This window comes from Boleophthalmus pectinirostris, unplaced genomic scaffold (genome assembly GCF_026225935.1).
Source record: "Boleophthalmus pectinirostris isolate CB_2022bp ecotype Guang Dong unplaced genomic scaffold, ASM2622593v1 HiC_scaffold_1215, whole genome shotgun sequence".
NCBI classification, from domain to species: Eukaryota; Metazoa; Chordata; class Actinopteri; order Gobiiformes; family Gobiidae; genus Boleophthalmus; species Boleophthalmus pectinirostris.
The window spans coordinates 40,490-67,651 of NW_026571025.1; the positions used below are offsets into that span (position 1 = coordinate 40,490).

Sequence of the window (27,162 nt, forward strand, 5' to 3'; positions counted from 1 at the left end):
GACTCCTATAGCTGTCTTCTGTTACTGTACAGAGCTGTGAAAACTTACAGCCAACTACACTACCCATAGTTGTATATGAATTAATAAATTGAATGCTTCATTATTTATGTATTTATGTATTGATTTATTTATATGTATATTTATATATTTATTTATTACGACTTTGGGTTACTAAAGGGGTTATTAAAGCATTGATAATGTACACATACTTTCAGTTGAAAAAAATGTATACATATAGGGTTGAATTTGTTGTTTGTCCGGCTCCTTCTTCCGTCTGTCAGTGCAGCTTGAGTTTCAGACACTCCTCAGGAATGTAGAGTATGCCTTGTTAGCTTCTGCCAAGTACAGACATGATTTGACAAGAAAAATACAAGAAAGGAAAAAAACGTCAATAAATGCGTGAACCATATTTATATTTATAAAATCAATAAGATATCAATATAAGCATACATTGTGCTCTATTTTAAAATTCTAAACACCACAACATATGAGTCTTGTCAACAGAATAATAAAATTATTAAGAGAATTATGTAAAAGACAACAAACATGTCAATGACAGGATGTGTGCAGGATTAGATACAATATTACTCCAGTTACAAATAAAGACCTGCATGCAATGAAACTGAGCCAGCTTTTATAAAGTCACATCAGTGTCCTCCCAAACTCAAGGGTATTTGCAAAGTAATATATCAAGGCTTTACACATTCCAGCACCAGGCCACAAAATTTGGCTCTCAGAACCCATTCTTTCTTTCTTTTCTTTTTTTTTTCTTTTTCAGAACATCAGGGTAAATTAACATTCACAAATGTATATGCACTGTCTATCTAAAAGCACATTTCAACTAAGAATGCAATAAAACACAATCAAGTTGTAAAAATACCTAGTTTTCTGGCAGTAAATTGGAGCACATTCTCGCACCAGTGTCGCAAAAGGACCAGAAAAAACGAAACTTACAAACAAACCAATTATCAATTATCAATTATCAATTAGACTGGCTGTTATAGCTTGTTTCAGCCACAAGGTGGTGCTGCTGTAGCTCATTGGAGCCTAAAGCAGAAGAGAAAATAACCACCAACAACCTGCTTATTTTTCAATTTAGACATAATACGCCCTTCTTTTCTCTACCCAGCTTTGGACAGAGGCTCATCTAGGCCTATAAATTTTGCATGTTTATTCAACATACTTGGGACAAAATATATACATCCATTTCTTGACTTCACCAGAGCTAAACATCGCGTACACTCTTTTAATGAATGTATGTCAAATATCAATTCATTAAACTTAAGTGAAATAAATGGGAGAGAGATTTACTAGTGCAATATAGGCCAATATGCTAACAATCTTAATTAGCCTATATTTGAGGAAACTACATTTCCCATGATGCTTCGTGCGCCACCGCAGTGATGTGGGGTGTGGTGTTGAAATGACTGGAGTGTATCCCGCACCGGAGCCTGTAAAAGGCGAGACAGACGGCAGAAAGATGCGGACAGGGCTGTGTGGCGGATCTTCTGGACGTGTTACATCTGGATGATACATTTAATTCATTTTTACCGCTGTCATCCTCAGGAATGATTGTTTTTTACCGAAATCACAGCGGGGACGTTTGGCGGGACTACAATGAAGCGTCGATCCTGTGCGTGAGATAATCTGGCTGTTTGTCTATAAAGCTAATATTACACATAATTAGCTATTGGCAACTGGAACATAGCTTATATTTTTGGTCTATGTTGTAACATTTTATGGTGGATGTCGCATTTTCCCTGCGATATGACATAGAAAACATGAAGATCTTCTGAGTCATTTTAAAACCATCCACTTTTAAAAGGAAACGGGAATATTATTGACCCAAGATCGGAGGGTATAGCTCTTCGTCCATTTTAATCATCAGTAAGGATTTTTGGAGACACAAACAATCATGTCTAAAAATAAGAGCAGTGAATGTGTGAAGGTGGTAGTACGATGCCGGCCTTTGAACCGAAAAGAAGAGTCCAATGGGCCTGCGGGGGGGATTGTTCAAATGGATTTGAAGTTGGGGCAGGTCATCCTCAGAAACCCCCGTGCGCCCCCCAGTGAACCCCTAAAAACATTCACATTTGACGCTGTTTACGACGCCAACTCCAAACAACGAGATCTTTATGACGAGAGCGTTAGGCCTTTAATAGATTCTGTTCTTGATGGGTTTAATGGCACAATTTTTGCCTATGGCCAAACCGGGACTGGTAAGACTTATACCATGCAAGGGGCATGGATGGACCCTGAAAAAAGAGGTGTGATCCCAAATGCTTTTGACCATATCTTCACCCACATTTCACGCTCTCAATCAGACAAGCAGTATCTAGTGCGGGCATCCTACTTGGAGATCTACCTTGAGGAGATCCGGGACCTTCTAGATCCAAACCATGCAAATACAAGATTGGAGCTAAGGGAAAGTCCTGAGACTGGAGTATATGTTCGAGATCTTACGTCTTGTGTTTGCAAAAGCATCAAGGAAATAGAAGAAGTCATGAATATGGGGAACCAAGCAAGGGCAGTCGGAGCAACAGACATGAATGAGCATTCTTCGAGATCCCATGCGTTATTTTTGATCACAGTGGAGTGTAGCCAACCTGGGCCAGATGGAAGAAAGCATATCCGGGTAGGACGCTTAAATTTGGTGGATTTAGCTGGAAGTGAACGACAAGCCAAGACAGGAGTGCATGGAGAGCGCCTGAAAGAAGCAGCTAAGATCAACTTATCACTATCTGCCCTAGGTAATGTAATTTCAGCTTTGGCCGATGGTAGAAGTGGACATGTACCATACCGGGATTCAAAATTAACTAGACTCCTACAAGACTCTTTAGGTGGTAATGCCAAAACGGTCATGGTTGCTACCTTAGGTCCAGCTCCTCAACACTACGACGAAACACTGACCACTTTAAGGTACGCTAATCGGGCCAAGAACATCCATAACCAACCTCGAGTCAATGAAGATCCCAAAGATGCCCTTTTGAGAGAATTTCAGAAGGAAATTGCAAGGCTGAGGGCGCAGCTCAACCACAGGAAGTGGAGAAACAAACAGAAGAAAGATGGAGATGTTTGGGACAGGGATGGTGAAGAGGATACAGCGGGAGAGGAAGACTTTGAGGAGAAAGATGCAGAGGATTATGTGACACTGGAGGAGCAGAGGCTGGAACTGGAGAAGGAAGCCATCAGAGGAGATCAATTCCTATTGGCCGAGGAGAAGCAGAGGCTCCTGGGAGAGAAGGAGAGGATGATGGGAGATCTGAGGAAGGAGCAAGAGGCCACGGAGCAGCTCACAGCCAAATACAAGGTGAGAACAAATGCTGAAGCAGACAGCATAATGGTCCCTGTTAATTATAATAGTCTATACAATCACACACATTCCCCTCATCACTATTGACGACCTTGACAATTATGCACAAATTGGGTATAAAAATTGATTAACCAAATTTTATAATTTTCATCACAACATACAGTCACTTACTGACACAGATTTATCTGAGCAACAATGGGCACGATTGCTCTCACACCACTCCTCACAAGACTGTGAACACCCACAGGACAAGTTGATGCCTTTGAGCTTTGATGCCATAAGTCAAAAATAGATCAAATTAGTGATACATTTTCTTTAGAAATTCAGAACCTGGCTACAAATGTGATACTGAAAACTCTTAAGTTATGACCATAAACTGTCTATTTCATACATTTTAGGGGATTCATTTGGTTCATCATGGTTAATCTATCTCACAATGCTTAGGGTCGTAAGCAATATCAGCAATAATACTCTAATAAAAATATGATTTATTAACAAAAAACAGAAGACCAGTTGTGAATTTGGGTCTCTTTTACAACAGTGCCCTGTATACATGCAAAACAATTATAATGACAATTAATATTAAAACAGTGAAATAAAATATAATATAAACATGAAGCCTTCATCAATGAATAAAATGCAATAACATTTAGAATATGAAACCACAAACCACAGCCACACTGGTCATTTAAAGTGGAATTTAAAAGAAATGTAAAATGTTCTACAGATTCTACCAAGTACTCTTTAGCAATGTTTGCAATTTGTCCCATCTGTATGGCCCATAGTAATTAAAGGCACTAGTAAAAAGGCAGTTTCAGTATAAGTTGAATCATGCTGCACAGTGCCCACTCATAACCAAGACATTACTGTACTCTGTCTTTTTAATCAGTGCCAGGCATCTAGGAGTTGACAGACTTTAGTTAATTTCTAAAACAATGAAATAGTGCTCATTGTGTCATAATTAAAACCTCCCTAAAGGGTTATTTTATAAAACTAAATCTAGGTGGATTTTAAGGGCTCTCATAGATCAGACACAGTTTTGCACGTAAACGTAACTGGATGAAGAAACTAGTCTAGACATAACGGGCCTACAGGGGGTTGCATTTTCAAAAGAATATGGCCAACATAATGCATTCAAATTGCTAACAATTCAATGTGCAATTTTAGTTTGCAATTATTTTGATATAGGATGTCCTCTACAAAGAACAAAATATCTTTTACTCTTATAATCTTGTAGTTTAAACATCTTTATTTAAGTCCTCTTGTTTACAATGTGCACTCTGTAGAATACTACTTTTTGAACACATATCACAAATCTAATTACAGTAAAAATTACAATCAGATTTTTTTAACCAAAATCGTGCAGCTGTAGCAATCAAAGTTTATGTTTGATATTTTATAGAAGAAGTTAGAGGCCAGATGATTTGGATATACTTGCAGAGGTGTTGAATAAGGTGGATGGTGAATGCTCTCCTCCTCTCAGCATCTGTATTTCAGATGTTCACCACCTGCAGAATATTCTTTGTGATCTCATGCTGACAAGGAGCTGTGACCACTGGAGTCTAAAATGCCACTTCTTCGTTCCTGGCCCACACCATCACACGTCAGCCCATAAAATCGTGAGTCAGGCCTGGTTTAATCACTTGCTCTGATTCACGGTCCACTCAATAAGTCACTCGTGCAGAAAGACCGCAGCCTATAACTTCAGAGCTGGACCAGAATGAAACTGGACTGGGATAGTGAGCAGCAAACGGCCTCAGGGTTTCATAAGAGGAGAGACATGAAGAGAATACGACACATCTTTGGGAACAATGGTGATCGCCTAAAGGAAATAACTCATTGTGTGTAATTTTAGCAGCAGGGGCCACTTTTTATTGTACAGTTTAGATGTTTTGAAGCGAGACATTGGCCAGTTAAAGTATTTTGATAGTGCAGTAGTAAGTGATTAATGCTTAAAAACAACAAGGCAGCTGATTAAAACAACATATCAATATTGTCACTATTGGCGCTGACACCTGAACCATGCTGCCACCCTACTTCTTCACTTAGATCTGTGCTGTCATCATTGTCTTTTCTGCTTAGGGATGATCCAATATTTATTTTTCTTTAATATTTTCTTGGTAGTTGCCTTGTTGTTGTGGCTGATAATAACCAATATTTGCTTTTAAAATCAATAGTAAGGACTGTAAATCTCAGTAGTCTGTTCAAAAAGACACATATCGTGCACCCAAACTCACAGACAGACAAGGGGAAAATACTGCCAAATATTGCATAAAAATCCAATATTGAATGATGGGAGGAAAAATAAAACTCAGATTTTACAGATACCAATATTATCACCAGTGCATCAACCATCTGTAGTTCTGCTTTCAACTTTTAAGAACAATGGCCAGGCCTCAGAGATTAAGACATAAGCAAGAGCAAGATGGCTGTTTGTATTATATATTCTTCAAAGTTGCTGAATCGGCTGTGTTGTATTACTTCCAGTTGAAAATGGCCGTCTAAGCATCTTTTCTCTCCTACACTTCCTCTCTGGGAGCTGGTTTCAGGTCAAAGAAAAGTCCCATGAGGAGATAATAATGTGCGTATGTCCTGCAGACTGAGAGATATGTCCTGTGTCTGTGGTGATGGGGCATAGTTCAGGTTTCGTCTCCTCAGTGTTTTCCGAAGTTTTGGGGGTCAAAACTGTGAGAAGTCATTTATTTCTTTTATGCTGAAGGACCATCATAAAGGGACATTATGTTTGATTTGACATAATTCCAAAAAATCTTAAAGCACTGTGAGAGAGTGTATGTTGTATAAAATAAGAGATAATTACAGATTATGGACAAATGTAATAATATGATAAGAATATTTTTACTTGTTAACCTGGCTGTACACTGAATATGGCAGCTCTGTCTGCAAAACAATGAAATAAGCAGGGCAAATTGTCCTCAATAATGAAGCAATATGAATCTTACTATTATAAAATTAAAACGTACAAATCATGCTTTTATACCCTTTTCCACCTTCACTCTGAGACCCCAGCCTCTATGGCATCCCTTTGTACTGTCTAATATAAAGCAGCCAATCACAGCCAACGACCTACAGGCACCATTTTTCTCTGTTGCACTCTCAGCCAATGACAGTGAGGTTGCTAAGGATGAAGGCAGCTGGGCACATTGACAGAAAGATGGAGGGAGAGTAGACGGGTGCAGTGGTAAATGCCAGTGGGGATGAATTTTAATGTCAGATAAAAGCTAATTCAAAAGCTGCTGACTCTATCTGAATTTTCTTATCCTTGTCATCCACTGAAGTTTAAATAGGTCTTAAAATCATATTGTCACATCAGTGTTACTTTGGTGAGTTAGTCTGTGTTTTTTGTTGTGTTTATTTTCACCAGCCACCTACATCTGATTAAGCATTGTGTATTAATGTAAAACAACACTTCCTAACCACAAATACTATGAAATTAAAATCATACCTGATCATTTTATGAATTATTGAAATTTTCAAATGTGGGAATGCCTCTTGTTAGACTTGGATGTCAGTGACTTCACAGCATCACACCCTTGTTCTCTTGTAACCTTAGCTGCCATATTGCATTGAGGGTAAACTGCAGTCTCACATCAGGCCTCCAGTCCTTACAGCTGCTTTGTAATCGGTTTGACATTTGCTGGAAACGGACACTCTTGTAAAGCAGCACTAATGTAATCAAGGGCTGTGACCGGAGCACAGATAAAAGCAGTCTAAATTAGTTTATCTGGAAAGGTGTAGTGATGTTTCATTTAAGTGCAGCTCAACTAGGCAGAGTGGACTCAAAATACTTCCATAAATGATGTGTCATGTTAAAATGTTTGATATAAATTTGATCGTCAGAGCCATAGTGTACTAAGTCTGATCAATTTAGGAAAAAAAATTTAGCAAAATTTGGTATTTATGAAAAAAAAAATCAAATAAAGATTAATTACACAGTACACATTTTAAATCTTTCCAGAATTACTCTCTGAGAAGACAAACTTCTGACTTCTGAGTTAGCTGTTTCATTCATATCACATTCTATCACTTATATTTATTACCAAAAAAATGGGGGATTTCTATGTTTTTTTTTGGTTTGTTATTCTACTAGATAGCTTTTTATGTTGTAGTTGTATATTGTGAACCACTGAACATGTTCAAGTGTACATATGATGGGTGGGTGACTACTGATAGTTAGACATCCTCTCAACAAGGATTTTTTTTTAACTTCTATTCATTGTGTTTACGAATACAAAATACAAGGACCATTTTTGTTGGTAAAGGCACCCTCACCCCTACAATGAATGAATAAACATGAAATTTGCAGTACCACGCATCTATAATTTATGTTAAAACAAACTGTTATGTTAATTTTGGAGATCACCCGAAAGCCACACTAGCCAACTTAAATTTAGCTTCTCATTTGGAGTCTCCTCACCTGACTGCACATGCCGCTGCAGTGTATCAGCGGCTTGGGGGGAGGGGCACTTCATGGTCTACCATTCAAACCAGAAGGACACCAAATCATAGTGCAGTCTGAAGTCGGCATTGATTATTGCCTGAGGTCCTCCCTTTTTCCCATGGCAGTTTTTAGTGAGTTATTATACCCAAATGGAGGGTTCTCATATGCTGTTTAGTAATTTGAGGAATCTTTTAAACCATGTATTCAAGCTAAAAAATATATAATTGCTATTTTTCTGAAAAGCAGAGATTGCTCACATTTTAAACACATCCAGCAACATAACAAAATTTAGACTTACATGTGAACTGTTGAGTTAATAGAAGAATCACATGTTTTCCATAACATGTTTGCAGAGGTTTAAAGTGAAGAATTAGCACATTTTATTTAAGTAGACCGGATATTTTGTTGTTATCATGTACAGAAGAAATGATGTCACTTAAATAATAAATTGCGACCACTCTATTTGCGATTTCAATTATGTTATGATATACAAGTATCTTGAAGCTCAACAATGTATTAAAACCACATGAAAAACCATTAATATTGTTTAGTACTAGTACTTTTAACTAATACTCATATTGTATCATTTCTTTTTCCTCCAGTGTGTTTTATGCACAAAATAAAACAGTCATCAGTGCATCTATTATGGAGTGCTCACTGGCAGTGCTCCTCCAGGTCCTCTGTGCTCTCACTGGACTATTCTTAGATCCACTTTTCTGGGTCAGAACTGAGCTGTAGCGCCTTCTCTCAACTTTCACACACAAATCTTAACTACTGCTTGGATACATTTTTAATTTTTTTGTCAGATTGCTTTTTAAATAACCCTAAACTTGGGAACATTGGCCCACGGGTTAACATGATAGATGAACCCTAGAAGAGTAATTTTGAAAAGGATCAACATATTTTTTACATTGCTTGCCATAGCTTCAACTTCAAGTTATTCTTTTTGTTAGTTTGTCTCCAAGCTTGAACAACACCAGTGAAAGTGTTTAAGGGGGTGAAGAGTTTGGAAAGACATTCAGAAATGATTCCTACTGTGCACAGTCAAGATAAATTTCGCGTTTACCTTTGCCCAGTTAAAGTGCGTCTTTTTCTGGAGGTAGCGCAACACCTGCATGATTTCATACAAATTGAAAGTTGAAGTCATACTTCAGAACATTCATTCTATGCCATGGAAGATTATAGGAACAATAGAGACCCACCTGTAATCCAGGAGTCAGATGATATGATGGTTTTAAGGAAAAGTTGTAATTTAGTTTGCGTAGTGGACCTTTTGCAAAACACTGTATAAAAATAGATAGGCTAATTGTTCTGTTAAAAATGCTGGAATGGTCACAAGGGCCTCATACTTACAGTGGATGGCCCATGGACAGAGTGAATGTGCTTCCTGTTTATGGGACTGCTTTCCGGCTTAATTAGAAAAGGAAAGGCCTGGGCCCATAGAGGGAGTCCATTGTCTGTGTCGACATGTTTTGGACTTGGGAATGTATAGCTGGCTGTGTTTACCAAGTGCGAGGACTAGTATCTACCCTATTTTTTATTGTAGGGTTTAAATCAGTTGCTAACAGTTCCTTTTGCACCAGCATCTTTTGCCCTTATGTTTTCTAGTGAACATAATCTCAGTTTTATGCCAGATGCCCTTCCAGACACACCTATCTACATTTATCAGTGATTTGGGCCAGGCATCAAGAGTTGCCAAAGATTCATGGCTGGTCCTGGATGGAGTAACATAACTGGTTTAGTCCTAGTTTGGAACTGATTTAGTCCTGTTTGGACCTGGTTTGGACCTGATTTAGACCTGGTTTAGACCTGGTTTAGACCTGGTGACTGAAAAACACCAACAATCTGTTCCATCCATGCTTAAAGTATAGTCATTATCAGACATAAGGTGTGCGCTCATCCATCTTTCAGCTCCAAGGATCCAACTCTGAATTATTGATGAATGCGCGTCTGTTTTTAGCTTGAGTTAGCTTATCTGATGTTATTTGCTCGGGATACCACCTGAAAGAAATCCAATGTTTAGTCTGGCTGTTTGCATTCTGTTGATTATTGCAGAAGTTGTCCAAGTATAAGGGTTGTATAGTCTCATAAAATATAGACAACAATTACCAATCATATGAATAATGTATTAGAGCATCTTATCAAGCAGTGCAGAAGCCTCAGTGCACTTGCACTTGAGAGCACTGAGTAAATCCTTCCATTATAATGTATTAGACATTGAAAGCCATTTTACACTTACATTGCAAGACTGGGCTGACTGCAAAATCTGAAATGTGTGTATTTTCTATGGCTATTTCTTATTCACTTCACTCACTGGCAACTATTCTAGGGTAAACATGCATAACTAGTAGGGGTGTAACGATATCCAAGTCTCACGATACAATATCGTCACGGTATGAACCTCATGGTAAGATATTTATTGTGATATTGTGGGAAAGCTCACGATATGGTGGGGAGACTCACGATTAGGGATATAACAATATCCAAATCTCTCAGTACAATGTTTTCATGATATACATCTCATGGTACAATATTTATTGCAATATTTTGTAGAGGCTAACAAAACTGTTAATATGCTCCTTTTTCCTCTTAAACTGCCTTGACAAGACTTAATCCAAGGAACTAAGACTTGAAAGTGCTTAGAACTGTTTTCTTCATGTAGTCTGCACTGAAATGGAGCAAAGGATCATGGTCTATGTAGTTCCCTCTGCTTAAATTAACAGTTATGGTGCAGCAATAGCTAAAAAAAAAGACAAAGAGACTTGTAATTCGATATACTATATATTGTGAGAACTTTGGCGATATGATATCATGATATTTCGGTTATTGTTACACCCCTACTAACTAGACCTTGTGAGTATAATTTAATCCAGTTAATTTGATGTAGCATCTCCATAATTTTGAAATCACTGACTTTTTATAAATTTTTGTTTAGCTTAACATCAGTATAAATTGTTTTTTAGCATTATCTTAGCCCTTGCATTCACGTTTATGCAGTGTTGGGAAGTAACTAAATAACCTACATATTGAAAATATTGAAGGATTCAGATTGCAGTTCTCTAATTGGACCATGCGACATCACAAAATACACTTCCCATATGCGGGTGGTGATCTTTCAGTACCACATAGGTCTTTTATCAGTGTGAAATTTACAGATTATCCAACCAGAACCAGAACCAGACAGTTTTACTTTGAGGCAGCCTATGACAAACGGTTAGTGAACCATAATGCGATTGTACCATTATATCTGGCTTCTCATATCGACCAACTGCTTTTCAAAGTTGATTCCTGGAGACAGTGTGACCTTTATTCTCCGTTTCCTCTCCGTCTGTTTTTTGGCTTGTTTATTGTCTCTTGCATGTAGTCCTGTCCTAGTCACCACACAAGTATTTTTAGGTTTGAAGTTCCCTAGACGATGCTTCTATTGGCTGAGTAAGGAAAGATTAGCTTGGTGACTTCCTCAATGTTCAGATACCCAGTAGAAAAGGATTAGTCATAGTCAAAGAATGTGTGGATGGACTAGATTATAAACTGAGAAATTTAGCATCTAGCCTATTGCATACATGGCTGTCAACCGTACAACTTTTCAGTCATTTAATATATGGAAATAATTTACAAATATTCATGAATTGGTCTTATTTCTATATTGTAAAGGCCATGTAGTAGATCATCAAATGTTAAGTAAACAGTAGAAGAGAATAGAAGTGCTTGAAGAGACCCAGTCCCATATTTCATCATGGGTCAGAGTCCACAGAATTTGTTTTAGGAGTGGGTGTTTGATCATATCCTGAAATGCTAATGTAATTCATTTTCATCTTTATTTGTTAGTTTAATGAGACAAAACATGCTTTACCAAAAGGACATCAAGATTGATTTTGTTTATTAAAATAGCATCAAGCTTTATTTTGGTCCTTTTACTATTGCACTTGACTCATCGTTAGCGTATTATGGGCTATTGAAAAGAGATCTGACAGAAAAAGTCTCTGTTATGAATGGGCCTTTTAATAATGACGCTGAGAGCAGAGGAGCGGACAGCAGCACACAAAGACCTGCTCAAACAAAGAGGTCTTCTGTATATCTCTGAAGGACTCCACTGTACTCTAATGCATGGAGTACAATTAGCAAAGCAGGACGTATAGGCTCTGCGTTATAGGAATGTGTCCTCTTCTTTTTTGCTTCTGTTGACATTGGTTTTGCAGTCAACCCTGCGGACACCATTACCCAGTCACTGCTGCATGTGTGTGTTATAGATGTGAGGCTCCTTACGTCACATGACCTCAGGCTCTGTTGCCGTGGAAACCCCTAGACGCTAAAGCCAGGGAACATTTATTAGCGCATAAATCTTTCACTCTACATCTATGACGGTTGAATTAGAGTTTCCAGAAATCATTGTAGAACTGTAAAAATAAAGACTTATTTAATAAAAAAGCAATATTTGTGAGCAGCATAACAACTAGACCAACATAAGCCCTATTTGCATTGTACAGAGCTCAGGATCGAAGGCCAAAAAGCAATCGTTATTTACAAAGTCTGCCATGTTTTTGGCAGCAGTGCAAAACATCCATTCCATAGAGATACATTAGCTAAAACAGCGCTGCAAAAAAAAACATGGTGGAACAATTCAATACTATTGGGACACTACCGTTAAATACATTTATCATTAAGTGAGAATTCTGATTATGTGTGACAAGCTCTAGGAGGCTGAGTAATTTTTTTTCCACCCTAACATGCCCAAGGGTGAAATACTGGCTTTAACTATTCCATCTGGGCTGAATAATTATTGTCATTATAATGTGTTATATCAGTTAACTAAGTGAATTTTTTCTTAGTTATCTGACTGCAACACAATTAAAGACACTCACTATAGACAGTATAAATTATATTATTCTTACAACAACAGTACAGTCACTAGCCTAGTGTAGCTGCTTGCCGTATGAAGAAAAGAGTTTGTAAATCTTAGCTGTTGCTTAAAAGTGCACTGTGGAACATTTCTATTGAAGTATAGTATCCTCGACCTGATGTCTCCATGGAAATGTTATTCTCTGTTATTGCCTTAGGTTTAATCTGTGTGTGTCTGTGGAGCATATCTATTACAAGGGAGACAAACAGGTTACAGCATTACACAACATTACAGGTCAGATCTGTGGAGCGCCGTCCCTATTCACAGAAGAATTTGTAATTTTGAACAATAGAAACACCTGTAATGAATAAATGCTAGATGTAAATGTTTAACGCCATACCATGGAACATTAAAGCAAAGTAATAACCATGGAAACAATCAGGTGGCAGTCCCTCCACCAGAAAAACGCAGTGCATATATGTCGACTTTGATAAAACATAATGTTACATAATTGCCCTAATACATTTCTGCAGCTGTTTTTAAAGTCAGACAGAATCTTATGGGAACACTTCCTCAGGCCATTACTGTTCACTCTGAGCAGACTTCAACTTGTTCCACTCATCCCTGTCTCCAATGCCTCATCAGCACAAAGAGACCCACACAGACGTATTAAATGTCCACATGAACTCAGCTCGACCCCCGGAGGCACTTTAGAACAGTCAATTTATCATCCAAATTCACTGACAGTCAGTAGAACATTAAAGTGCCTGTGACAGGTTGCACTACTCATTTAGCAAAAACACAGTTAAGATCACTAGATCACAAGATTTTACAAAACATTTTACAATTTTAACCAATTTCACAAATTTTTAGGTTTCAAATTTTACTTCCCAGCTGTATAATACATATATAATAAAACACCTTTATTTAGTTGAATTTGTGTTGAAAGTTGCAGGTCCGTACTGTCCCTGAACACACCCCCAGAGTCACGTGCGTTTGTTTACACCCGCAGACACAGATCCATGTGCGCAACACTGAGATTATATTATTTTTACGGACAATCGGTTTGAGTCTGGATTAAAAGGACATTTATTAGTGTAGACTTGTGATGTGAGGAGGAGCCTGTGTGAGCGGTGAGTGTTGGAAATGCATCGACTTTGAAGCTAGTTTTGGTTCGTTCTGATAGGTAAGCGAATAGCTGCTGTCGCTCTCACACATAAACAGGCTGTTTTCTTTTGGCCTATTGTAAAGGCCGTATTGGCCGTATATTTGATACTGGACATGCATTGATATGTAAATGAGCTGTGAATAGAGGTGTGAATGATGAAATTTGCGCATATAATTAATTACCGCGGCACGCAGCATTTACAGCTAAAGGCTAATAGCGATTGTTTATTTACTAGCTAGGCTAGTAGTGATGAGTGGGTCGCGAACGAAGCGGCTCTTAGAGCCGGCTCTTTGAAGCGAACGACGTGAGCCTGATCCTTATTGGGATTGGAGGTCGTGTTTTTTCTTTCTCTCACTTTTTTTCTCTTCCCGCCGCGTGCAGACTCGTGGTAGTTTGACAGCCGCTAAAAATGAAACTTTCAAAAATATGCGTGTGCATAGGATAGAAAAAACGTGCATAAAATACATAAACCAGGACTAATCTTGGGGTCGAGAGAGGGAGAGAGATAGAGACCGAGTATGGTTCAGTTCTTGTTTAGTCCTGCTTTAGACCTGCTTTAGACCTGCCTTAGACCTGCCTTAGACCTGCTTTAGTCCTATGACATATCATGTAAAGAGGCAAAATAACAATAAATGTTGCCTAAATAAACCCAGTTTAAAAACCACCAGAACCAAGCCTAAGTTTTTTTTTATATAATTCAAGACTTACAGTGAATTTATCCATCACTAAATATATCGGCGATTATATCAGCTATCGGCAGCCCCAACTCCCATTATATCGGTATCATATCGGCAACAACAAAATCCATATCGGTCGGGCTCTAGAATTATTAATGTTTTCTAATTTTAGGCAATGGAGAGCAAGCTGCTGGTGGGAGGCAAAAACATCATCGACCACACCAACGAGCAGCAGAAGATGTTGGAGATGAGGAGACATGAGATTGCTGAGCAGGTGAGCAGAACATTTAAGGCAATAGTTATTCAATAATAGTTACACTGAGAAAATATGTTACATTTTTGTTTGTGTTTAGACTCGCAGTGAGAGAGAGATGCAGCAGCAGATGTTGATACAGGACGAGGAGACGCTGGAGCTCAGAGAAACATTCACTTCATTACAACAGGAAGTGGAGGCTAAGACCAAGAAACTCAAAAAGGTATGTATTTACACCAGTGGTTCTCAAACTTTTCACATCTAATAAAACCACTTACCACCTAATAAAATCTGATCTAAAGCAGGACTCTACCAGGTCTAAAGTTGGACCAGATGGTGGCTAGAACAGTTGTGGCAAGTAATGCATAGGAGGATGAAAACATGGACGAATTAGTTTCTAAATTAAACATATAATGGAACTGCAGAGGAGCCATACCCCCTGTGAAAACAATTTAGATTGTAGATCATCTCCAAATGTGGCCGTCAGGTTTTTATTCATAACTACAGTGTAATCTACTACTCCTGTGTAGCACTGAATGAAACAGTAAAATAAACTAAATATTAATACGTACAATTACAGTTTTAACGCTTGTTTTGTTCTAATTTGCCTGTGTACCTGTGTGTTGATCCTGACTCGGACTATGCCTTGGATCCTGTTTAGTATCTGAAGGTTTGTCCTGCCGTCTGCCCTCCTCTCCCACCCAAATGACCTCCTGTCTTGGGCCTCCTACCACCCTCACTAACCATGATGATGTTTTTCCTGACTGAATGTCCAGAGATGCAAAATGCCTTTGACAAAGAGCTAACTCACCATTTCCCTGTTTCCCAGCAGAACCTCATAAGGTCCCATTTGAGGAGATGACTGGATAACAATGTAACTCTGATAATGATGAAATCTGATTCCTTTTCACTCTAACGCACAAGTTTGCCATCTCCACACCTCACTTTGCATGAACCAACCATTCAGATTATGTACTGTGTCTGTTATGGGGTTGTCCTAAAAATCAATACCAAAATTTTAAGCGATAACTTAAACTAGTATCGTCTTTTATTTAATTGTGCCATTGAAACTGGATTTCAAACCTCTTCCCTAGTATTGAAATTTGAGTACTATTGACAACACAAATCTATTTGAAGCAACATTAACCAAATCTGTTCTAACTGTGTCTATAACATTTTTAAAAATTCAAAGAAAGATTAAAAAAAATTGGTCTAGTGTCTTTGGCTATAGCACTTATCTGGGGTCAAATGAATATAAATCTTGAATGAGAAGTCAAGAATTAATAATTTGCTGCCCGTGAGCTAGCGATGAAGGAGCAGACCTCTGTATGCCGCGCTGCTATTGGCTGAATTGTGCTGTTGCTACGGGCGACCAGCTCCAGCCAATCAGAGATTTCAGCTGCTGCTCTGCTCTGACTGTGTCTTTTTGCTTGTGGCTTTGTTGTTGTAGCTGTACGCCAAACTCCAGTGCATCAAAACGGAGATAAAAGATGTGAACGACGAGCACGTGAGGAGCCGGCAGGAGCTGGAACAAACCCAGAATGAACTCACAAGAGAGCTCAAGTTCAAGTGAGTCAGGACCAGTGCTAATATTAAATACAGACTGATAAGGATACATGTGATTTGAAAAGACAATGTTGAACTTTACGACTGTTTTTGGAAAAATTCAATCACAAGAAAAGCTAAACATTACATACTTTTAATGTACACTCTTATCCTGCATGAAAGTGTGAAACATTAAAGTTAAATTTGCTCATGGATTAGGTTCCACAAGCAGAGACAATAAGGGCCTGGAACAAAAATAAAAGCTTTGTTTATTGGTATAACTCTTTCATTTTTCACGTACATTACATTATATTATTTTTAAGGCCCACAAGGAAGAGCTCACCACTCTACCATGAACACTGGTCTTATGGTTAAGAGTCAGTGGTCCAGATGACAAAGCTTTGTAAACATACTGATGTATCTATGTGCACAGTACTTCAAAAATACTTTTCATTAACTAGTAAATGCAGAATTAACACCTTTATTAAATTGGGTTGAATGGACAACCACTGAAAAGACCCATGATAGAATACACATAATAATTTGCATACCAGCAGTCTGATACTCTTAACACAACTGATGGGACATTCCTTTGTTTTGTTTCGACAGATATTTGATCATAGAAAACTTCATCCCCCCTGAGGAAAAGAACAAAATTATGAACAGACTGACCTTTGACCCAGAGGAAGACCAGTGGAAGTTTCAGCCTCTTGTTCAGTCGGAGAGGTTTGTGTCCCATCATGAATATATTCTCATTTGGGTGTCCATTATATGTGCTCTTGTTTCTCTGGGCCTTATACATTATTGATTTGGTAGTATTGATCCATCTCTCTTTGTTTGCACAGTAAGTCGTCCCAGATGAAGAAAAGGCCCTCCTCCGCAGTCGGATACAAACGTCCTATCACGCAGTTTGCCCGGGTTGCCATGACAATGGGTCTTCGTACTAGATACAGGGTTAGTTAAAAGTTTTTTCCCCATTTGCATACTAATATTTAAAATAGTAATTTGGAGTGAGATGCTTGTTATACAAAATAAATATCAAGTATTTCCATCCTCCTGTGTATTTGAAGTGACCAGTCTATTTTTAGATCATAACAGGCACTTACATCTTCCTGTTTCTATAGAGAACAAGTTACAAAGGTTGTACTATATTATTGAGAAACACCAACAGAAAGGACCGGTGCATACTGCCATTGTGTCCCTGCCTCCAGTGACTTCAGTGAATCAAAACAAAAGAAATCAGATTATAGAAACAACTTAACTAGTTTACACTGATATGTCATGTACTGTTCAGTTTAAATCAAATTAACGATCAAATCAAATTAAACTAAAATGAGAGTTTGAGAACTGCAGACTGTAGTTTTTTATTCCACTCTTAATAGTCAATTCAGTGTAGAATATAATCATCATCATATAATATAATCATGTTTTTTTAAATCATCCCAACTGTCTCTGTTTTTGTCTGTGTTGATCTGAAGGCTGAGAACGTCATGCTTCTGGAGCTGGACATGAACCCTCTGAACATCAACTCTCCAGATCGCTATTCCGAGTCCGACCCTTCCCAGAGCCCATCTCAGGACAGCTCCCCTTCCAAGGACAGGGGCGTCTGCAAGTCCAACTCCTGGTCAGTGTACAACTCAGCCATCTCTAAGATACTATTATATTATACTACAATGAAAGACAATTATTACGTTATGTACTATACATTATTTTATTTAATATTAGGTAGCTAAATCAACATACTTTAACTACATAATGTAACACTTAATAAAACTTGTGGCTTCCTTACAAAGAACTATTTTGCTAATTTGTACAATCCAAGACATAGGACATTAAGGCGTGTAATCGGGTTAGTACTGGTGCATCCCTCAAATGGATTTATCAGTATAATCCTTACCTTCTAATCTTTTCTAATCTCATAGTTTATCTCCTCATTTCCTTATAATATCTGTCATAGGTTAATCGCAAACTGCTACATATCCAGTCAGCTTTTTATTAAATTTTTCTCCTTTTTACAGGTGCCAGTCCCAGAAATCTCTCAAGTCGTCTTCGTCTAATGGTTCACTTGTGGCTTGTCAAACACCTGCTGTGGCACAATGAAACTTGTTTTTTATTATTTATATCTATTTAATTTATTTTAAGGACAACCTCTTGGACATGTTGAACTTTATACCATGCTGCAGTGACGTTAGAAGATTGAGGAAAACACCTACATTTTCCCCGTTGATTGATTACAAAAACTGTTCCCCTCTCACCTGTGCATGAAATCACAGACTCCAGTATGAGCCTGTGTAAAGTAACATTTGAGTTTTGAGCAGGATTTTGGACAGTTCATTGATAACTATATGTCTGTATGTGCTGTAGGAAAAGTAGAAAAATAATTTATTGTACAGTTGTTTGTGTGTTCGTCAATGGTCAGAGGCGGCAGTTGATTCAGCCAGAATGACGACCTTTATCAAATGTTTCCATGCACTGTTTCTGTCTCTCCACTGAAACTAAAGCCTTATAAATAATATTAAAATGTGTGTGGCATTAGGGACATTGCTGAAGGATTTTTTTGTCACATCATCAAGAATAGTTTTAAAGGTGCTTTACTTGGGCACAACCATGATATGCAATGCTGTCAATTCTGCCAAGTAGGTTTTTACCGACTGAAAAAACATTAGACAAGACATTTTATTTATTAGCTGCATCTAACATTTGCATCTAAAATCTTTCAGCAATCCCTTACTATTTGTACAAAGGTAAACGCTTCTGAAATGTTATAAAGTGAAAAAGTGTATGCGAAAAATGTATTGAAAACTGAATCTACCTGCTGTGTGTGGACCTCACTGTGTTTGTACAGCGCAGTGTCACAGGGTTTACTGAAGGTGCCTAGAGGTCAGATGAATCAGGCGGGGGGGCCAGGCTAATTCATCCCTTTATTATTGATGCTGTAGATCAGATTACAACGAAAATCCACACAGGACAATGGTGTAACTGAGAATCACACATCTAAAATTCACCAGTGTTGAATATTATGTTTGGCATTGTAAGAAAAATTTAAGTTTATCAGTGAGTGTTAAGTGTCGATAACTGTTGTGGATATTGCTTATTTCAGTAGTTCAATTCAGACCGACAAAATGTGCCCTATGCTGTTTTTACATGAATTTGGATCATTATTGATTTTAACTTGTATTAAAATGTTCATCTTTTTAATTTGCAGAAATGATAAGGTTACATTTTGTACCATATTTCATTTTGTCCATTCCAAATCTATTAAGTTTTTATTGAACTGCTGAAATAGCTTGAAATGTGTTTTCTGAAAAAAAGTAATGAAATAAATACTTAAGAACATGGAGATTCAAATGTAGCTCTGTTTTGTTGCAGGGTTTACCCATTTCTGCATCATTTCAATTTTATCATGTGGCACAATTGACCCAGTTTGTTCCAAGTTTAAATAAATGGCTGTATTCGTGTAGTGGGGGTCGCACATGCATTTACATGTGCTCAATTAGAATATAACGATTTTGAGATTGTTATGTATATTTAAAAGAAGGTGGTGATGATGTAAGTAAATGCATTGTATCCTGTTCTGCACTTTGGCTTAGGAGCAAGTAAGTGAATAAAACAAGAAGCAAACAAGATGCTTTTTAAGATGTTCATTTAAGTTTTATATTGGAATTCCTCATTGCTGCAACAAAGTCAGTATTATTCCTGTTCATTTATACTACAATATAAATCAATAGTAATCAGTGTTTGTAAAATGCTTATAACAAATAGTATATTGTGAAACTATTGGGTGAGAGGTTGGGGGAGGGATATACAGGAATCCAGAAAGTGACCCCAAAATGCTGTGGTAATCAAAGGAAACTGAGGATGGTGTTTCCATGACGACCTGGAGTAAAGGGGGAGGAGTGCTGGTGATGGTGGGATGTGTGGGGGGTTTTCCTGTGTAGTAGTTTGTGATGTGTCGAAACGGGCCAATAAAGACAGCATCTCTGGCACCTGCTGCCACGTGCAAATCAATGGGATCCATGACTCAAGATTTGTGTCGTTTGATTTTTCCAGATAAGGAAGCGACTAGTTCAACAATACTGACTGAACATGTAACATTCGGTAGGTTTACAGGCTTTACAGGCATATAATTTGTCTCCTGGTGTTAAGAAAACAAATAAAAAATAAATTAAAGTATTCTTTTATCTATCTATTTATTTATCTAATCTAATTAATGAGAATTATTTCAATACTCCTACACTTCTGGAGCACTCCACGTGACTGGTTAGATGCTGTGAAATAACGCCCTCTGCTGGTAGGATTTTGCAATTACATATAGGTTATTTTAGACAGTCATCAAAGTTCAAAATTAAAACATGCACATAAGTAATACAGGATAGTTATTGATTGTTTAGTGGTTATATTTACTTTATTTGCAATATATTTTCAGTCTCAGTGTTTTAAGTTCAAAACAAGCTCACATAAAAAAAAAAATAAAGTTTTGTACATTACAGGTGGATATTTCAAAAGTAAAAACTCAGTTGCAGTTAATGTAACCAGTATGGAGTAGATAGAATATACAGTTGTAGTATACTAAAAGGTAAAGCACATCTGACACTTTTTCACTCTACTCCACCCTTAGCAGCATAAGCATTTATCAGCGAAACACCAGACAGACTTGATGGAAACTCACAACTTAGCTCATCTATGCGGCCTTTCAGAGTCACATTGGTCTGTTGGATCCAGGTCACAAAGTCCTTTAAGCCTGGGCCACAGTGAAATCGGTTCATCCTCAAATTGAGAACCTGGAGTGAGTTGAATATTTGGGGTTGGGGCTCAATTATGAAGTTATTCGCGAGATTCAGTGTTTGTAGATTTGGAGGAATGACATTGTCCTGAATGTGTGTCAAAGCATTTGATGATAGATCAATTTGCTTGATGGATTTAAGGCCCTTGAAAATACTGAAAGGTAATGTCCGGATCCCATTGTTAGTAAGGCTGAGAAATTGTAATTGTCCAAGATGGTCAAATAAATCCAAGCATTTTCCTTTTGACCAAATAGGCTGTAGTGAGATATGATCAAGATATAACATTTTTAATTGAGTTGATGTTATACGTGAATCCACTATGCATGTTTCAACTGGATTATATTTAAAAATAAGATACTGGAGGTTTTTAAATGTGCTTAAAAACATGTACACATCTCCCAAATTTGTCAGTTTGTTACTCGAAACATCTAAGTACTTTGTTGAACCAGCAAAATGTGCAATATTGTAGGTGGATTTTAATTTATTGTCATCCAATTTAAGTATTTGCAACTTTGGTAAAGAAGCAGGGAATCCTAAATTTGCAATGGCATTACCTGTTAGGAATAGTGCCTGCAGATTTGTAAGACCTCTGAAAGACTGGTACCCAAGCACCCCAATGTGATTATGGGACAAGTCTAGCACTTTCAAATTGGTCAAAACAGCAAAAGTATAAGAATAGAGCTCACCAAGTAGATTGTGTGACAAGTTCAGACTCTGTAAACTTGTCTGAAGACCATCAAATGCATTTATATCAATTTGATTTACATTATTTTGTGATATATCAAGCATTTGGATGCCTTTGAATGGGCTAAAGACACCATGTTTTAATGCAAAAATCCAATTTGTAGACATATCCAACTGTTGCAGGTGACTGTCCCTTAGGCCTTCAAATGTTGTGTTGTCTGGATCAGGTAAATTGTTGAATGAAAACCCTCGACCGTAACGCCCAGAAAGTTTAAGCTTGTTGATTTTTGTCCCTTGTATTGCTTTGAAAAATTGCTTTAGACTGGACAAATTCATATAGTTGTCCGAAAAATCAATGAACTCAAATGACATGTTTTTAAATGGGTTGCCACATTTTTCCCAGTCAAAATCTTCACTTGACATGGTCCTAAGCTGCACACTGTTCAGATTGACATGCCCGAAGTTTTTGCCCTTAAATCCAGCCATATCAGCTTCACAAATTCGATCAAGTGAATTCAATTTCAGATTCAAATTTTTCAAGTTGGTCATGTTAGTAAAATGCATTGCAGGTTGTAGCCTCTTAATCTTGTTTCCAAATAGATCAAGAGTCTCCAGAGATGTGAGTGGTTCCAAAACGGCGCTGTTTAGTATAGTTTTGTTCAAATTGCAGTATTCTAAATATAAAAGTTTCAAGTTGGACAGTCCCACGAATGCACTTGGCTCTAACTGCAGATTCCTATTTGAACTCAGCACAAGTCTGGTCAGGTTTGTCTGTTTGCTGAAAGCGTTGTTGCGAATCACAAGTGGAACATTTTGGTGACCTAAGTCCAGATGTTGTAGCATGGGGAGCTGGGACAGAGAAGTGGCTGTGATTTCATGGATTCGGTTCATCTCCAGAAACAAGTGTGTGATGTGTGGAGGGAGCTCAGGGACAGAGCTGAGGTTTTTGAAGGCACAGAAAGCCACAGGGCCAGTGATGATGCATGAGGAACAACTTTGGAGCTGCACAAAGTAATGGAAAACACATAACATAAATATCATACAGAGGCTATCGCAACAACAAAAATATTGTCTCAAAATTATTAGAACATTTTGGCCTGGTTAATCATTTTGTAGATGTTATTCTGAACTGACTTAGGTGAGCCTTTTGTCATAACATTGTTTCTTTATTAAAAGACATAGGCCTACTAAAGGTAGTATTTTGCTTCTCTTTTTTGTGAATATTGCTGAACATAAGTCAAAATATTAGATTTACACCTGTGATGTCACTAGGTGGTCATCCAGAATATGCTTTCCCTATTAAATCTCAGCAACTAAAGTGTTAAAAATTAGGTTAAAGTTAAAAAATCTGGAAAATTGAAAATATTTGTGTTTAAATACAGATGTTTGAGTAGTCATAATAAAAAAAAAAAAATAACAAAATTCACTGTATGTTGGCCCTATGAATGTGATGCAAGAACTTGCCAAAAAGTTGTATTTTGTACATACCTGGAGGACAGTGCAGATCATTGCCATTTGAAGGGACAGTCTCCACATCTTCATTGTCTTGTTAGATTCCCGCGACAGTATATTTCTCAGTCTTCACACGTATGTGCTTTACACCTCTTCTGCGCTTATGTTTCTGATCCACAGTTATATTAGCATGTATTGCACCACAATATGACCCAACTTAAACATTGACGTGATGGGCTTTTCCTGTTCGCTTCAGAGTTTCAGTAAACAGGGAAACTCCTATTTTTGCATGCCTGCTCTTGTAATTTTGGTTCACTGGGGAAACAACAGGTATTATTAATGCGTACATTTTGCTCACACTTTACACAATACAATCAATACACTTGCATCCTGTTACTATTAGACTGTATAAAGAAGAAGAAATTGAAAGGAACAGATGTAAAAGAGAAAAGGCTCAAGTCCACCAAGTCTTATTTGTACAGTCACTGACAAACAGAGGAGCAGTGAATGTCCTCCACTGAAAACAACACTTCACTCTATAATCCACTGTCTCTAATGGACATTAACAATGCCACAATTAGATAAAGTGGGCAACCTTTTTACATTAAAGAAATATTCACAGAAGAAGGGGAAATCTAAGGTCAGAGGATTGTGGGTTTATAGTTCACTTACACTGTTGTGGTGAATTTCACAAATGGAGGAGAATGAAGCAACTCAAACAGTGAATAAAGGTAGTTGGCTGGCACAGGGGCAAACATGGTGTAAAGCAGGGGTCTCCAACCTTTTTCCTGTGCTGAGCTACTTTTACAAAACAAAAATGCCAGAGAGCTACTAATTTTACCAGTCACAAAAAATAAAAAAAGTAGAAGAGCCATGGTGAAGGAATAGTTAGAAGCTTAAAAAACATAAACCTTTATCCATTCATTAGTGCAGAAGCATCAAAATGATACATTTACAATGGTAAATAATCAGATTTTTGTTATTAAGCACAAAATGCATAATTCAGAATTCCGATGGTGGGCTACATGGAAGAGGGGGGAGATCTACTGATAGTTCCTGAGCTCCAGGTTGGAGACCCCTGAGTGTACAGCTTAAACCAGACATGTTTGGTTTGGTGGTCCATTGAAAAAATCTGCCACAAGAAAACCTATTAAACTAATACACATGATGTCTGACTGGTGTGATTATGATGTGCAACATTCTCTTTCTCACTTTTTAATGTTGTCTGACAAATAGGATCCAACGTACAACCAAGGCATTTGACAATGAAACAGTATCAAACATCATATTATGCTTATATTACACATAGACTGAGCATATTTTGCATAAATAGAGCCTGCATCTAAGCAAATATTTAAATGATGGATCTTAGTTTTGTAACAATAAAACAAATATTGTGACATTGTATTGTCAAAGTTCTCACAATAATATCATGGACCATCACAATATATCGAATTACAAGTCTTCTTTGCTTAAATTAAGAGTTATGGTGCAGCAATATTAGCAATCGTATTGTGAGGGATCGTTATACCCCTAATGGATATAGATAGAGAAATTTTGATTTACATTTAGGCCTAAACTTCAACATGATTAGTTTAATCTTTGCATTAGCTGGGTTGGTGCACTCTGACCACAGACTAAACTTAATTTACATGGCAAAGACCAGGCTTTCACTAGTCACTGTACAGCCGCTGCCCTGTTACATCTATAGAGCGGGCTAATAAGTGGGTTTTGTATCTTTTGTGTTGCTGTCAAAGGGGGCGCGCGGTGGGCGGACGCACGGGCGCACAGAGGAGTGACTTTCTTTCAAAAATAGTAGCCTACACTCCGTCGAGGCTGCACCCGGTAACTACACGCGAGAGGGGCAGCTATGGAGGCTGGGAAATATGATTTTTTACGGAAATAAACTTCATAGCTGGATGTTTAAACAAAATAGGAAGACGCTGTGGACGTAAGAAAGAGGAAGCGGAGATTTGAGTAAAAGTGCATACCCGTGCGTTCATGTTATTTGGCGACGAATACCTGCCGAAAATAGTCCCCCCGGTGAGTAAAACCCGAGTCGTGTTGCCTATTATGGCGTATACTAAAGTAAAAAAACGACATAGCTATAGTTTGGTATATGTCTATGAAATTATAAGTTAAAATGTTGTGGTGGTTGACTTATTCATTCGATGGAACAAGGTGAACATGGAGTTAAAGTTTTTTGCAACATGGCCGCTCAGATTTCTGTTTCCTCAAGTTTGTTTTATAAAAGATTTACATTTTAATACATAGTTCAGTGTATTATTTATTCAATGATCTTGGTGTTTTTTCCTAACTGAGGGAAAATGTCCGATCTAGTGGCCCTTGTGTGTAGTAGATGCCGTGGGTAGTAGCTCCATTTAAACCTATGACGCTCTCTGAAGGCATGCCCACTTTTCAAATCATAACCACTGCTGGAATGAAGTGGTCCGTTCATTTGTTTGAGGGCTCATGGTCTCATCCAAGTAACAACATGACTCATTATGGACCGTAGTAAAGATGTAATATAAAAAGAAAGTGCTTTACAATTATTTTCCCCATTCACTGCATGATAAATTTGTATAATTTTTAGAGACAGAGATGGATAAGGAAACCAAATCAAGATGTATATTATCTGTGGAAAAATGAACCATAGACAACCACTGGATCAAAACTTATTTTTTCTACTTTCTGTAAATAATGTGGTTTTATAAATAACATACCTAAAAGTGCAATAAAATAAACTTGGGACTTCATTATAGTATAGGGTGACCAGATGTCCCCATTTGCTCAGGAAATGTATTGATTTGTCCCAGTTTTATACAAGAAATGTCCCAGGTGTCCTATTTTTGACCAATTTGATCCCTGCCAACAGTAAAGTGAGGCATAAATGGTCATTTGTTTAGGTAAAATACAGAAAAACAGCTTAAAAATGACCAAAATACAAAGAAAATGTGACTATACTGACTCACATTAGTTCAGAGTGCAAAACAGTTTTCCTTAATTTTGCACTCGTTTCACAATTTTATTATAACCAACCACCCCAAACCAGGGATGTCCCAGTTTCTTATTTTGAAAATCTGGTCACCCTATTATAGTACACTAAATAGTAACATTTAACAGTCTCAGCTGAATGCATGCTTTTATTATGAGCATCTGTTTCTTGAATAACATTGAGGACTGCAAATTTAAGAAATGCTCTTAAAGATGGAGAATAAAAGTAATATTGAATTGGGTGTGTGATGTTTTAGGCTTTGAGAGATAATAAAGTAGATCATATATTAGTTCTGGTCATTTTAAACACACTTAATGTTTCTAATTTTACTAAATGTGACGTCAGAAATCAAAATACATTTAGTCTGGAAGCAATAAATGAAGCTTTATAATTTGTTTTCTTAATTACTAAATCTCAGAATACATAAATAAATACAGTTTATCAAATACTTAGGTAAAAATCTCTGATCCCTTTTGTAAACATAATGCTTAAAGGTCTTGAATCTTCCACTCTCACATGCATCTACTAATGTCTATTTAATGTTTGCTGGTCTTGAACCCACATGTCTTCAATGGAAACTCCTTTTGGCTGTAGATTTGCACTGTGCCGGTATCTCAGTGGCTGTGGGTGGGATCATTGCTGTGGTGGTGAGTGAGTAACCTATGATTAGGAAAAGACTCATTCCTCACGCAGCTTTATATAATTTCACAGCAGCTGCTTTTTTATTAAAATCTTGCTGTTACTCATTTGTGACCGCTGCTGACCCCAACTCTGAAGCTTTTGGTGTAGTTTTTTGTTGTCTGACACATAATTGCCTTTCTAACCTTGAGTAGCACTAATGTAGCCGTTTGTCATAATCATCAATCTTCACCACTGTGGAATGAAGTATATTTCCTCTTTTACACACAGCTTGTTGACTTCCGGAGCTGTGGCTTTTTTTTTTGCATGTTGCTCTTTCATCACTGTATTTCCGTTGTCTGTTGAACTTTCTC

At 37.5% G+C, this 27,162-nt stretch overlaps 2 protein-coding genes across 2 annotated transcripts; one reads left to right on the forward strand and one right to left on the reverse strand.

Annotated features, from left to right (window-relative positions):
- Window positions 1–1,431: 1,431 nt before the first annotated feature.
- Window positions 1,432–20,042, forward strand: LOC110156349 (kinesin-like protein KIF3C). The gene is made up of 8 exons (XM_020920560.2): window positions 1,432–3,310; window positions 14,630–14,731; window positions 14,811–14,933; window positions 16,161–16,279; window positions 16,865–16,981; window positions 17,101–17,209; window positions 17,734–17,879; window positions 18,274–20,042. Exons 1-8 carry the CDS (start codon window positions 1,916–1,918, stop codon window positions 18,353–18,355), a joined length of 2,193 nt encoding a protein of 730 aa, XP_020776219.1. The 5' UTR covers window positions 1,432–1,915; the 3' UTR covers window positions 18,356–20,042.
- Window positions 20,043–20,630: 588 nt separating this feature from the next.
- Window positions 20,631–23,364, reverse strand: LOC110175322 (toll-like receptor 5). Its single transcript, XM_020941484.2, has 2 exons — window positions 23,212–23,364; window positions 20,631–22,725 (listed from the first exon to the last, which is right to left on the reverse strand). Exons 1-2 carry the CDS (start codon window positions 23,263–23,265, stop codon window positions 20,854–20,856), a joined length of 1,926 nt encoding a protein of 641 aa, XP_020797143.1. The 5' UTR covers window positions 23,266–23,364; the 3' UTR covers window positions 20,631–20,853.
- Window positions 23,365–27,162: the final 3,798 nt, after the last annotated feature.

Excerpts from the sequence above, each read along its gene's own strand:
- LOC110156349 (XM_020920560.2), top strand. The coding sequence starts at position 1,916 with ATGTCTAAAAATAAGAGCAGTGAATGTGTGAAGGTGGTAGTACGATGC. Across the intron at positions 14,732-14,810 it reads GACATGAGATTGCTGAGCAG|ACTCGCAGTGAGAGAGAGAT; the intron begins GTGAGCAGAACA and ends GTTTGTGTTTAG. Across the intron at positions 16,280-16,864 it reads ACAAGAGAGCTCAAGTTCAA|ATATTTGATCATAGAAAACT; the intron begins GTGAGTCAGGAC and ends TTGTTTCGACAG.
- LOC110175322 (XM_020941484.2), bottom strand. The coding sequence starts at position 23,265 with ATGAAGATGTGGAGACTGTCCCTTCAAATGGCAATGATCTGCACTGTC. Across the intron at positions 22,726-23,211 it reads TGATCTGCACTGTCCTCCAG|CTCCAAAGTTGTTCCTCATG; the intron begins GTATGTACAAAA and ends TACTTTGTGCAG.